Here is a 13,003-nt window from a genome sequence, read left to right on the forward strand (position 1 = left end):
AGGCTGGAGCAGGGGACGTGGGGACGGGGAGGAGGCCAACAGAGGCGGGAAGCCCCCACTGGGCCTCAGCAGTCACAGCCCCTCGGGTGCTGCCCCCACGGACCGGGTCAGGACCTGGGTCTCACAAGGCCTCAGCAGTCACAGGGTTCCCGCTTGGACACAGGCCCAGGGGTTACTGCACAGCAGAGTGGGGGAGTAGGGCACACGGGCTCCAGACCAGCAATGCCTCGCCGAACGGAGGGGCGCACAGTCCCCAGCCCTGCACGCTGGCCCTCGTGGGCTGGAGGAAACAGCCAGGCGCAGATGTGCGGGTGCTGGTAGGAGGTGAGTCTGGCAAACCCCGGGATGGCGAGGGCCCAGGGCACGAGGAGGGCGCCCACAGCTCCGTGCCTCTGCCTCGTCTACTGCCTGCCTGCCGCTGCAAACCGCGAACACCCTTGTTTCCCAAAGAATATACTGGCTTCGTCTCTTAATGACGGATCAGAATCCAGGGTCATTTCTCAGAAAGGATGGCCAGATGCAAAGTGTCTGTATTCCGACTTTGAACCTAAAGCCAAAAAGTAGTCTGTGTCAGCTCGACCTGGGACCCCACTCTGCCTTGGTGGGGGCGGGGGCAGGAGGTGGGGGCTGCTCGTCCACGAGGGGACAGGGGAGCGTAATCCTGAAGGCAAGAGTGTTCCTGGCGAGCTTCCTTTCAAGTAACTTACCTGGAGAGGACAGTGTTTAGGGTCGACAGCGATCTTGCCAAGCATACACAGTAGGCACCTGGGCCAAGAATTAATTAGAAATAAAGCTATTACAAGATCTGGGCTGGCGGAACAGAAAAGTGTGCTTTATCTGTATAAATAGACGTGGAGTGGAAGGGCCGGAGGGTGGAGGGAGCCGGTCACCAGGGTCGTGCGGCTCCGGGGGGCCGTGTAGAGGTGCAGCCGGCCAACAGCACTGTGTCTACCGGTGACTTGACCAGCTGCCGCGACGCACCCAAGGGAGCCCCCACCTCCCCCGTTGTGTTTGTCTGCAGAGCGTGTGGCCGACAAAGACGCTGTTAATTCTCAGGATCGGAGGGGGAGGTTAAAAGAAAAGAAAGACTTTCTCCCTCCTGTTGAAAAGCTAAACCTGAGTGAGCTGGGCAAGTCCACTGCCTCCCCAGAAGACTGGCCAGGCGAGGAGGAAATCAGGCGCTTTTGGAGGCTGAGGCAGGAGATTGTCGAGAAGCAGCGGGAGGAAGTGCTTGCAAAGCAGCTCTTACCGGCAGAGTTACCTGCAAACCTCAAGGCGGCTCTGAACACGAAGGAGAAAGAACATTCCGGCTCCAGACACGCTCTCAGGTAAAATTTAAAAGCCGGGGTGTATTTTCTTGATCTTGCCAACATTGTAATACCATTTTTCGTGATCTTTTAAAACGTCAGGTAGATGTCTGTGCCCCGTCGGCATTTGTCATGTGGTGGATGCTTGCCTGGTTTGGGGTTACAGTTACCCAGAAACTCAGACCCTGTGCGTGTGCGTGCGCGTGTGCATATAGCTCATACACTCACACGAGGGGCGGTACCATTCCAGGGGGGACAGAAATCGGCCCCTGGGGAGCACAGAATCCCAGCGGTTACTGTGGTTTGTGGCGCTGCGCGGCACAGCCCCCACGGACGGCAGGGACGCGTGTCCAGTGGTCCGCGGTGTCTGTGGCCCCGCTCCGTGGGGGGGCCGTTAGGAAAAGTAAGTCTGAAAGGCTGGGGTCCGGCCGATGGAAAACTTCCTTCCCGGTGAAAGGTGTTCGGGGGCTCATCGTGCCATTCTTCCTCCTGTCCTGAGGTTTGAAAACTCTCGGGAGAAAACCAAAGTGTTGTCGACCGATTCCAACCTGGGAGGCGCTGGAGGTGGGCAGTGTGGGTGTCCAGCTGCAGCCAGCTCAGCACTGAGTCCCCGGGGCCTGACCCCCACCCCCGCCCTCCCTCAGTTTCCCCCGTCTCGTGATGAACAAGGAGGAGGCCGTCCTCTCTGCGACTGCGCTTGTCTTTCCGGTTCCCAGCCACCCAGAGCCTTCCGAGGCAGGAGCCCCGGGTTGCCGGGCCCTGGGAGCGGCCGGGCCTCGGGCTTCCGTGGGCTTCCGTGGGCGCCCGGGGGCGTTCCCCATCGGCCCCCACGGGCCTTGCTCGGACGTGTTGCGTGTTTGTGTTCTAGCGCGTGCCGTCCGCGGGGGAGTGTTCACCGCGGGGTCTGTGACGGTAGAAGGAAGATGTCCTCCCTCAGGAGCGTCCTGCCGGCCCTGGCGCCACGGCAGCGGCAGCGAGCGGGGCTTCCCGCCAGGAGAGCGGAGGACAGCGGGGCCTTGGCCCCCAGGGAGCAGCGCGTAAGGTGAGCGATCTGGCGGGGCCTGCCTCTCTCTGGGGAGGGCTCTGCTGGCTGGCTGGCTCCCTCGGGCGGGCGGGCGGCTGTGGGCACAGGCCTGGGGGGGGGGGGAGGGGGGGCGGTCGTTGCTCTGCGTCGGCTCCACCCAGCGTCTTCTCAGATTCCTTGTTCTTTCTTAATCCCCTCCTGCCCTCTTCCCGATCACCTGGCTCCCGGGGCTCTTCTAAGGAAGGTTGTGCATTGAAGCCTTGCTCCCCGGAGCCTGGGGGGCTCAGTCAGTTGAGCCTCGACTCTCGGTTTTGGCTCAGGTCATGTTACGGGGTCGTGGATCGAGCCCCAGCCCGGTCAGGCTCTGTGCCGAGCCTAGAGCCTGCCTGAGGCCCTCCCCCTCCCCCTGCCCCTCCCCCACTCACACACGGGCCCGCTTTCGCTCGCTCTCTCTAGCTCTAAAGAATAAAGTTGAAAATTAAAAAAAGGATGTGGTCGGGGCGCCCGGGTGGCTCAGTCGGTTGAGCGTCCGACTTCGGCTCAGGTCATGATCTCCCAGTTCGTGGGTTCGAGCCCCGCATCGGGCTCTGTGCTACCGCTCGCTCAGAGCCTGGAGCCTGCTTCGGATTCTGTGTCTCCTTCTCTCTCTGCCCCTCCCCCGCTCACGCTTTGTCTCACTCTGTTTCTCAAAAATAAATAAATGTAAAAAAAAAAAAAAAAAAAAAAGAAGCACCCACCGATACAGTTCCCTCTTGCCCCTGCCTGGGTGGCTGTGTGCTGCCTGCAGCTGCGGTCAGCCTCGCGGGGGGACCGGGCCGGGGCCTGTCCTCACCGGCTCCTCTGTCCTCCAGCTCCGCCGGCCGCCCGTCTCCACTGCGCTCTGGGCCCCAGGAGGCCGTCCAGCATGGACTGCGTCCACGGCACCCCAGTGCCCCTCACCTCCTGGCTGGGTTTGGCCAATGGGGGGGCCTCAGCAGGAGATCGGAGAGGAGGCGGAGAGGGAGGGCGGGGTCCTGCTTCCCCCTGCACCTCCCTGTAAGTGCCGCCTGGGTCCTGGCAGCCTCTCCGTCCCTCCTCCCCGGGGCTTGGGGTCACAGGGCTCCTGCTCTGTCCCTGAGGCCGCCTGCCACACCCCGTGTGAATAGACCCTCCTCAGTGTCCCCACACGAGTGCGTTTACTCTGGGGACTCTGATGGGACAGACTGCCCAGGAACAGTGTGGCAGGGGTGCACCCGTGTCCTCCCCGCGCCGGACGTGCTGACGGGGCCCGACCCTTCCTGTGGAAGGAGGGAGGTGTCCGGCCCTCAGAACTGGTCAGGACTCGCCATGTTCCACCCCCCGCGCTGTCGTCCTGATGACGGACGTGCGGCTGATGCCTGGAGTCCCGGCTCCAGGGCACGTTCACACTGGTCATCAGCCACATGCCAGGCAGGCCCCCGGCTGGAGCTCAGGCCGCCCCCCGGGTCCCCCAGAGAGTCCTCCGGCTGGAGTCCCGGATCTGCTGCTTTGCCACCAGCTCCAGGTGTGGGTGGGCCAAGCACAGGTGGCTTTGCAGGATGGTTCTGCCGGCCCTTCTGGAGCAAACGCACTGGCATGACCGTGACCGCTGGGGCGCCTCTCACGGTGCTGCAGCAGGGTCCCCCTCCCCACCTCCCTCCAGGCTCCTTTCTTTATGGTGTTTTGTGACACCCGCCCAACCCGCCCTTCTGGACCCCCTCATCCCTCGCTCTGCCCTGTGTCAGTGCGAGTCCTACGATCTGGACAGCGTGCAGGGAGGTGGCACTTGGGGTGGCTGTGGTCACCGTGGCGTGTGGCCGGGAGGACGTGTGCTTCCTGCCACGAGGTTGGGCTCGAGCGGCGCCCAGGATGCTGCACAGCTCTGTGGGAGGAGATTCTTGAATACCAAGGGCAAGCGAGCGCTGTCTTCTTGGTTTCTCTGCCTCGGGCCTGCGCTGGCGTTCTGTGGTCCCTTGGTGACAGCGTGCAGAGTCCCGTCCTGTGGCGTAGACTCAGCACAGCCCCGTGGACCCCCGTCACGCCACCTGGTCATCTGCGCACATGCAAGCCCTCGGAGCGTCCCCCTGTGCCTCTCCGGGAGTGGGTAAGGGGTAGTGGACGCCCGGGTGGAGCCCCTGTCGAGGGGCACGGCAGGGACCAGGTCGTGGAAGGTCACAGCTCCATTTGCGGAGACGAGTGGTGGAGCCTGGCTCATCTGGGGGAGGGGGCTCAGGAACCTCCTGGGAGCGGCGGAGGCAGGAAGCAGCCTCGCAGGGGCGTGGGGCTGGGGAGAGAGCTTCCAGACTCCAGAATGCGAGCTGGCTGGAGCCCAGGGCCAGGTGAGGATTTGCTGGGACCCCACCCCATCCCGGAAGCTGCAACCACGGCCAAAGCAGGGGCTGGTCTTTCCGTTTAGTTCAGAAATTCCACACGCATCCGGTGCGGCAGCCCCACCTCCGCGGGGCAGGCAGTGAGTCCAGTGGATACCGCTGGAAGGTCACCGTGCAGGGGCAGCGAGGTCACCGCGCAGGGCCAAGCTGTGCCGGCGGCGTGGAGGCTCCCTGGTGGAGGGGATTGGGGACGGACAGAAGAAGCTCAGCCGTAGAAGTGAAACTCGGGGCGCCTGGGTGGCTCAGGCAGTTGAGCGTCCAACTCTTGGTTTCAGCTCAGGTCTTGATCCCAGGGTCGTGGGATCCAGCCTCCCCCCCCCCCCCCCCCCGTCAGCTTCTGCACCGAGCATGAAGCCTGCTTGCGATTCTCCCTCTCCCCCACCCCCTCTCTAAAAACAGGAAGAGAGAGCGAGAGAGGAAGGAAGGAACTCAGGTGTCATGGGGACCGTGAAGGCCTCTGATTCCTGAGCTCAGCCAGAGCCCACACCTTCCCTGGGGACAGGGACCCGCTGCTCGGCCCCGGGGGCTGGGGGGGAGGGGGCCGTGTCGTCCCCTCACACGGAGCTGGCGCCGTGGGACAGGAGCAGACGGGCGCCTCCCGTCTGGGTGGAGGGACGGGAAAGGGTTTGGGGGGAAACTGTGCCGGGGCTGCTTCCGGCCCCACGGCTAACGTGCCGCGTGTCCTCCCCAGAGACGAAGGAGCGCCGCGGGAGTGGCGGGAGCGAGCCCGGACCCGGAGGACAGCGGAGGCGGCCCTGGGCAAGCCCCTGCCTCCCCAGAGGAGTCTGGTACAAGGACGCCAGCGGGAGGGGTCTCATCCCGTCCGGGGGCCACGGTGCCCGCTGACAGACCTATTTCCTCTCATGTGAGGAGCCAGGACTGGGGGTGGGGGGCGCGGGAGAGGGGCGGGGGTGGGGGAACCAGACGCTCCACGCCAGGCTGGGCGCCGGGCCCGCTCTCCGCCCACGGGAGGCTCGCGTCTGGCCGGCCGGCCGCCAGCGCTGTCCCAACGGGAACGTCTGTGCCCAGTCCTGCTGCCACCTCACGTTCCTTGTGAGGCCTCTGTCCTTTCAAGCAGAGCAACCGTCACCTGAAGAGAAACGACACACGGAGCCCTTTTATCCAAGTGCGGGGTCTGGCAGGATGCCCACAGTCCCGATGCCGGTGCCCACGGGGCTGGCCCCTGGGTCCTCGGAGCGCCAGGTGGAGCCGGGACCGTGACCGCGGCCCCTCACACGGGGCGCGTTTGCTCGTGCCTGTACTTCTCACTAAGGAGACCTGGCCGGGGGGACAGGAGAGCGGGTGGCTCTCAGACCTTCTGGGCCCTGAGACACCTGACTTCCCCGCAGACACTTAGAGTGTTCCTTTACCGTTAGAGCCACATCAGAGCCACAGCAACTTGGGAGAAAGCGGTGCCTCCCGCCTCCTCTCGCCGTGTGGCCTCCCCGGGCGGGCTGCCCTCCGCTCCCTGCCCGGCACGCACGCCTGCCTGCGTCATAGGCGACGTGCTACGTCCTCCCATCCCGTCTTCTCTGTCACCACCCGCGTTTTTGCACAACACGTAAGCATCCAAGATTCGTGTGCCGTCGCTTCAGGAACAGGGCGACTTGCACACTTACACCTTCTCGAGGAAGCCGTCCGAGCTCGATCACAGCAGCCCAGTGGAAACAACTGGCATGCCAGGAGATGGGTGGCTGTAAGTTGTATCCCAAGTTCGGGGTCACCCCGTGGCCACGGAAAAGGGTGAGCTAGCATGATACCCCACTGACACGAGGGTCTCGAAGGCGTTCTAGCACAGCACGAGCTGAGACCCCGTGTGAGACTCACGCTGGCCTGTGAGACCGCGGCCTGACGAGCAATACCATGTGCTTTGCCCCCACAGACCTGCGAAACCCCATGGGGCCGGGGGTGACGGGCGCGTCTTATTACCGTAGGGAGCGCTGGGAGCCTGCCTCAGCTGATGCTGACGGGTGACTCAGGGTGGGGCCTCGTCACGTGGCTGGTCCCCAGAAAGACCGCCTGAGCGCGGCCTGCAGCTTTCAGCCCCATCCCAACGGCCCCGCAGGTGCGGGAGGGTGGCGCCCAGAGAGGATGTGCAGCTCCTCACGCTTCCCCACGCCTGTCCGGTGCGCCCCCACCCTTTCCTGTGAGCCCCCTGCCTGTCCCATGCACCCCCCCGCCTGTCCTGTGTGCCCCCCCCACCTGTCCCATGTGCCCCCCCACCTGTCCCGGGTGCTCCCCCGCCTGTCCCATGTGCCCCCCCACCTGTCCCATGCGGCCCCCCCCTTCCTGTCCCTTGAGGCCCCCCCACCGCCTGTCCCGGGCGACCTTCTTCCGCCTGTCCCGGGTGCTCCCCCGCCTGTCCCATGTGCCCCCACCGCCTGTCTCATGCGGCCCCCGCCTGTCCCGTGAACCCCCCCGCCTGTCCCGTGTGCCCCCCCACCTGTCCCAAGCGGCCCCCCCTTCCTGTCCCGTGAGGCCCCCCCCACCGCCTGTCCCGGGTGCTCCCCCGCCTGTCTCATGCGCCCCCCGCCTGTCCCGTGTGGGCCCCTCCCCCCCGCCTGTCCCGTGTGGGCCCCTCCCCCCCCGCCTGTCCCGTGTGGGCCCCTCCCCCCCGCCTGTCCCGTGTGGGCCCCTCCCCCCCGCCTGTCCCGTGTGGCCCCGCGAGTCGTCCGTGTGGCAGTTCCCGCAGCTGCTCCCAGGCTGCAGCCTCCGCTGTGCCCTGAGCTCTGCGAGCTGCTCTAGCGCGTGACTGACCCTGAGGGGCTGTGGGAGGCCCGGCTGGGAGCCGGTCAGCTGGCGGCGAGGGGCAGCTTGGACTCAGGCAGGGCGGCCGTGAGGACGTGAGGAGACCCAGTGGTGTCGGCTGCGGGTGGAGGAGAATCGCCACCCTTGTGGGAAGCCCCCCAGCCACTGACCTTGGGACAGGGTCCTTCCAGGGGCGAACGCCCTGCCCAAGGGGCTCGGCGGGAAGCCACGCTGTGCCGGAGGCTGGGAGGGGACGGCGGCCATCCACGCCGCGTCCCGCTTCTTCCTCTCTGTCGCAGAGGACGCCCTCGCCTCCCTGAGGCCTACGAGGTGCGTAAAACATCTCTGGGACTTTCTGAACATGCAGGAAGGATGTTGTGAGGCTGGGTGTCCCCGCGGAGTCAGGGCTCGGGCTTCTGCAGATGCTTCACCCTCACCAACCCCCGACCCCCCAGGCGAGCGTATGAAAGCAAACCCACACGGCGTCCTTGACCTACAGCCAGTTAATGTGCCGTCGAAGGATCAGGACTCTTAGCGGGACCGCGATGCAGGACTGCCGGAAAACCATTAGGAAACCAGTGCTTACAGCCCCACGGCCGCCGTGCCCAGCACTCCTGTGCGCGGCCAGACCAGGCTCGGCTTGTCCCCTGCCTCCCGGAGCGCCAGCTCCTGGCCCAGGGCCTGTGCCCCATTGTCACCCAGGCCCCCTGGAAACGCCACTCTGCAAGTGCCCAGCCGTCCCTTCCCGGCCGGCCCCTGGCTTCCCAGCTCTGCTGCGGAGGGGTGCTAGGCTCTGCCGCGGGGTCGGGGCATCCCAGCCCTCCCCTCTCCCGCCCACGCACCCCTTCCCACCCGCTCTTGCAAAGCTTGACTACTCCCCTGGCCTCTGCCGTTCAGTCAGCAGGTGACCACAAGGAGAAAAGAGAGGCCACCAGGCGGGCACGCACAGGCTCTGCCGTCTCCTCCCCTGGGCCTCTGCCAGTGCCCCCTCTGTGGCCCCAGTTCTGTTGCTCCCGGCCTCCCGGCACTTTGCCGTGGTGCACGGACCCCTTCCCTCGGCTGGTCCCGGCACCATTGCCCAGGCCCGCCCGTGGTGCCGCCCCGCTCCTGGACGGCAGGTGCCCTGTTTCCCCTGCAGCTCCTCTCCTCGTGAGCGTCCTCCCTGACCCCGTGAGAAGCTGCTTGTGTCCTGCCACCTTCCTCGGGTCAGGCGTCCCCAAGGCTGGCTCTGTCCCCAGGAGCCGGGCCTCATCATCTCTGGGTCTCTCCCTGGGTCTCTCCAGCGGATGGTCACAAGCAGTCCTCTGACACTGTGTCCTCACAGCTCACGGGCACCAGCCTCCGTGTCTGTGTCTCCTGACCGCCCTCCTCACCCTGTTGTACCTCGCCCCCAGTGCCCTCCGGAGCCTCCTTGTCATCCTACCTAGACCCTCCTCTTTGCCACAGGGCCTTTGCACAGGCATCTCCTCCCCTTGCCCGCTGGGCCCCCACTCTTCCATGGGTCCTCAAAGCGTGTGTGGCCACTCTGGAAGGTTCCCCTTGCTCCTAGACCTGCACAGGCTCCTGGGGTCCCAACCCCCTGCCGGCCAGGAATGTGCCGGTGCCATCCTCCCCCCAACCAGGCTTCCGACTCGGCCAGGCTCTGGCTTCTCGGGCCGGACACACGGGATCCGTGGTCGCCTGTGCCAGGTGTCGCCTGTTGCCGTCCGCCCGGCTCCCCCTCAGCCCGCCCTGCAGGATGCCGATCGGGGTGGACCCGGCAGGGGGCTCCCAGTGGCGGGCTCAGGGCTGCCGGGGTTGGGGGGGGGGTGCCCGAGTCAGGCTGGACTCTTCCTGTGTCCGGGCCCTGAGTGCACGCGGCCCCACAGCAGCGCTCCTGTCCCGTTGGCGCCCGGGTCTGGGGTGCACCCGCCCCCTGCCGGCTGCAGGGACCCCCTCCCAGCCTGTCCCCACATCGCACGGGCGGGTTGTCAAGACCAGGAGACCGCTGAGCCTGCTGGGGCTGCCGGCTCCCGGCCCCGTTGGCGGAGCTCTATTTAAGCGCCACTAACGGTGGAGGCTGGCGACTGGCGCCACGTGGAAGCCTTCCTTCTGTAAGGTGGGGGTGAAATCCACACGTCACGTAAAACGTGTGAACTGTTTTCAGGTGTCCAGTTGAGGAGCACCCAGCACGCTCACCCCACGCACAGCCACCCCCCCCCCCGCTCCGTCCCCAGGACTCTCCCGTCCCCCCCCCCCCGAAAGGAAGGCCTGTCCCCATCAGACACCAGGTCCCCGTCCCCTCCCCTGCCCCCTCGGTCTGTCTGCCCTCTGTGAACATGACGGCTCCGGGGACCTCGAGAGGGCGGGGTCACGCCGGGCCTGTCCTTTTACGTCCGGCTTCTGTCACCGGGCATCGCGACCTCGGGGCTCCTCTGCGCGTGGCAGGCGTCTCCCTCCCGCGAGGCCGGGGGACGTCGTGCCGTGTGGACGGACCGCTGCGTTCACCCACTCGTCCACGGTGGACACTCGGGTCCCTTCCACCTGCGGGCTCCTGTGAGTCTGCTGCCGTGGACACGGGGGTGCCTGTCTGAGACCCCGCTTTCAGTTCGGGGGGGGGGGCGCCCGGGAGTGGGATCGCCGGAGCTAGCTTCTGTTTGTACACGGTTTACTCTAGTGGGCAATGTGACGTCCACAACACTCTGCAAGAAGAGGAAGGTTAGCCTGTTCTGTATAATCTGTGAACCACACGGACATACTGTGCATAGTCGCTGTTGTATTTTGTAGCATAGGAAGTTAAAAATATTTGTATGATCTGGAGTGGCAAAAAGCCTCACAAATCAAATAGGAAATACAGAATTTTTGGAACTACAGATAGAAAATTTTAACTTCGGGGCGCCTGGATGGCTCAGTCGGTTGAGGTCGTGAGTTTCAGTGACCTCGTGGTTTGTGAGTTCGAGCCCCGTGTCAGGCTCTGCGCCGACAGCGCGGATCCCGCTTGGGATTCTCTCTCCCTCTCTCTCTGCCCCTTCCCGCTTGTGCGCCCTCTCAGAAAATGAGTAAATAAACGTAAAGAAAGAAAAATTTAACTTTATGAAACTGAAATTTCCAGACAGCCCGGAGTACCATAATCAAAGTCAAAAGATACAGGCTAACACTTGTACTTGGGACAAAGGCCGCTGTCTGAGATCTGAAGAATGATCGCCAGGCTGTTTTAAGTTAAAGAGCTCAGTAGGAACGTGGGCGGAGGCAGACAGGCTGTCCCCGCAAGGGACCCCCCAGTGGCAGTAAAGACAGGACAGTCTGCTCAGTGGCTGCCACACCATCACCAGCCGCTAGGGCCACGCGTTCCCAGCCACCGTGGCCGCTGCTGTTGCTGCAACGTGTTGGAAAATACCTAAGTTAAAAATCCGAGCTTCTCTGAGCTCTTGGTGACCCCGTGCTTTAATACACGCAGTCCGACTCTTGGCATCCATGTACGGAGACGCGCGTCTGTGGGCAATGTGGCAGAGGGAACGTGGACCCATGAACGCCGGCACCGCTGGCCTCCCCAGGAAGCGGCTGTGTGTGGGCTCTGTCCCCAGAAGGTGGAGGGCTGGCGGCCTGCAGGGCGTGGGGGCGCCGCTGTGCCTCCTGTCCGTCCCTGCTTGTGGTCCTTGCTTTCAGGAGAGGACTGGGTATGTGGGACGTCTTCCTCTTCGGTGTTTGTACTGATAGCAAACTGTGGCTGGGGGCTTCTTTCCAAATCATACACTTTTAATTAAGAACAATAGTTATATTACTGACTTTAGAAAAGACCTACTGAATTTATATTTGTTTTCTCTTCCTGTTGGAGAAATGTTTAAGAGTCCTCCTGGGAAAGTGTGGCGGCCCGCTCCCTCCCCCACCCATCCACTGGGATTAAGCCAGCTCCAGCCCCACGCCCACCCCTGACTCTGCCCCTCCCCCATCCCTCTCTCACCCCCACCCCCACCCCCTGGGGTTAAGCACCTTCCCAGAGTCAGGCACATGAACCAGGCAGACCAGGTCCTGCCCTGCTAATCCACTTAGAGGTGTTGTGGCACATGAGGTGATTATAGACACAGTCTGGGTAGCAGCTGCAGACTTCAGCTGGAGGAGCCCCTGGTCGGAGCCCCGCCTCCCCTCCCCGGGAGACCCCTGCCCTCCCTGCCCTCCCTTCCCTCCCTGCCCTTCTCCCCACACCCACACTTGCCATGTCTCTCCCTCTGCCCACCTTGCGATGCCCTAAAGGGCGTGCTCTCCTTTCAGGGGCAGGCACATGTGAACAGAGGCACACACACACACAGGCCCAGGTGCACACACACAGGTGCCCTCAGGTACACACACACAGATGCACAGGTGGAGACACACGGGTGCCCTCAGGTACACACACAGGCACATGCACAGGTAGGCACATGAACAGGTACACGCACACAGATGCACTCAGCTACACACACAGGCACACACATAGGTGTGTACACACACAGATGCACTCAGGTATACACGGGCACAGGTGCACACACATAGGTGCACACACACACATAGGTGCACACACACACAGGTCTAAAGCCCCCTGGCATAGGGAGAGATCAGTCTGGTTCTCAGGCTTGCTCCCTGAGAGTTGGGGAGTGTCTGAGGTGTCTCAAGGGCACAGGGCCACACCAAAGGAGACATTTACAAGCCCACCTGCCATGGGAGCATATCATAGGTGGGAGTCAGGAAAGTGTGGAGGCAGCAGCTGGTGAGGACACTAGGAGAGCCAGGCAGACACCTGGGTGTGGCCCAAGGAGGGAGGAGGGAAGGAAGGCTCGCTCTAGAAAGGCAAACCCAGGTAGGGGTTGGGAAGACAAGGAGGAAGGGGGATCGTGCAGGCGATGAAAGGTGCGACTCCGGAGAGGTGGATGAGGAAATCCAAGAGCCCGGGTGACCAGAAATCCTGGCATCAGGTCCTCAGACCCTTAGACATAAGGAGTATTCCAGCATTTACGGTGCTGCTTGGACATATTTTATGCAGGGCCATAACTTAGAAAGGAAATTGTTTCCAAAATGAATTCACATGGCCTGCGATTCTCAGAGAGCTTCCAGAAACACGTGAACCTTTATCGCATCTTGCTCTGCCCTAGATGTGCCCTCTCTCCGCCATCCGTGAACTTGGGGCTGCCGGGGAGGGTCCTGGCGCTACCGGAGGACACGTTTGCGCCCCGCCGGGCATCCCGCGATGGGGGCGGCGCCGCATCCCACCTGGGGCCGGGGACTGGCAGACAGGAACACTGTTCTCTACTGGCATCCCACAGACCTTGCAGGTTCTCACTTGGAATCGGTGGGCTTTATCAGGAAAAGCCAACCCCGAGTGCTTCTCCTGGGTTTTCAGCATTTATCCGTGCTGATCCGTGACGTCATGGATCTAAGAGCAGTGAGTTTATAAATACAGGCTGTCCCAATGACAGGACACTTCCTACCTTCTCACGGGTCAGTTGTGCAGGAGCACTTACCTATTAGCTTGAAACTCAGTGATCCAAAATACAGCCGCACCCACTCGAGAGGCGTGGAACCCATTC

General features: G+C 63.4%; 1 protein-coding gene across 1 annotated transcript in view; it reads left to right on the forward strand.

The window, feature by feature from the left end:
• Positions 1-13,003, forward strand: part of LRRC27 (leucine rich repeat containing 27) — a 41,925-nt gene that overhangs the window by 13,539 nt on the left and 15,383 nt on the right. Inside the window, exons 5-10 of the mRNA XM_047072526.1 lie at positions 164-324; positions 1,022-1,328; positions 2,176-2,349; positions 5,410-5,583; positions 7,020-7,126; positions 8,469-8,584. Of these exons, the coding sequence (XP_046928482.1) occupies positions 164-324; positions 1,022-1,328; positions 2,176-2,349; positions 5,410-5,583; positions 7,020-7,126; positions 8,469-8,584 (1,039 nt within the window). The remainder of the gene's footprint in view (positions 1-163; positions 325-1,021; positions 1,329-2,175; positions 2,350-5,409; positions 5,584-7,019; positions 7,127-8,468; positions 8,585-13,003) is intronic.

The sequence above is a fragment of the Lynx rufus genome, unplaced genomic scaffold (assembly GCF_022079265.1).
Source record: "Lynx rufus isolate CCGP_SWC_20201006 ecotype Redwood Valley unplaced genomic scaffold, mLynRuf1.p SCAF_11, whole genome shotgun sequence".
In the NCBI taxonomy this organism is placed as follows: Eukaryota; Metazoa; Chordata; class Mammalia; order Carnivora; family Felidae; genus Lynx; species Lynx rufus.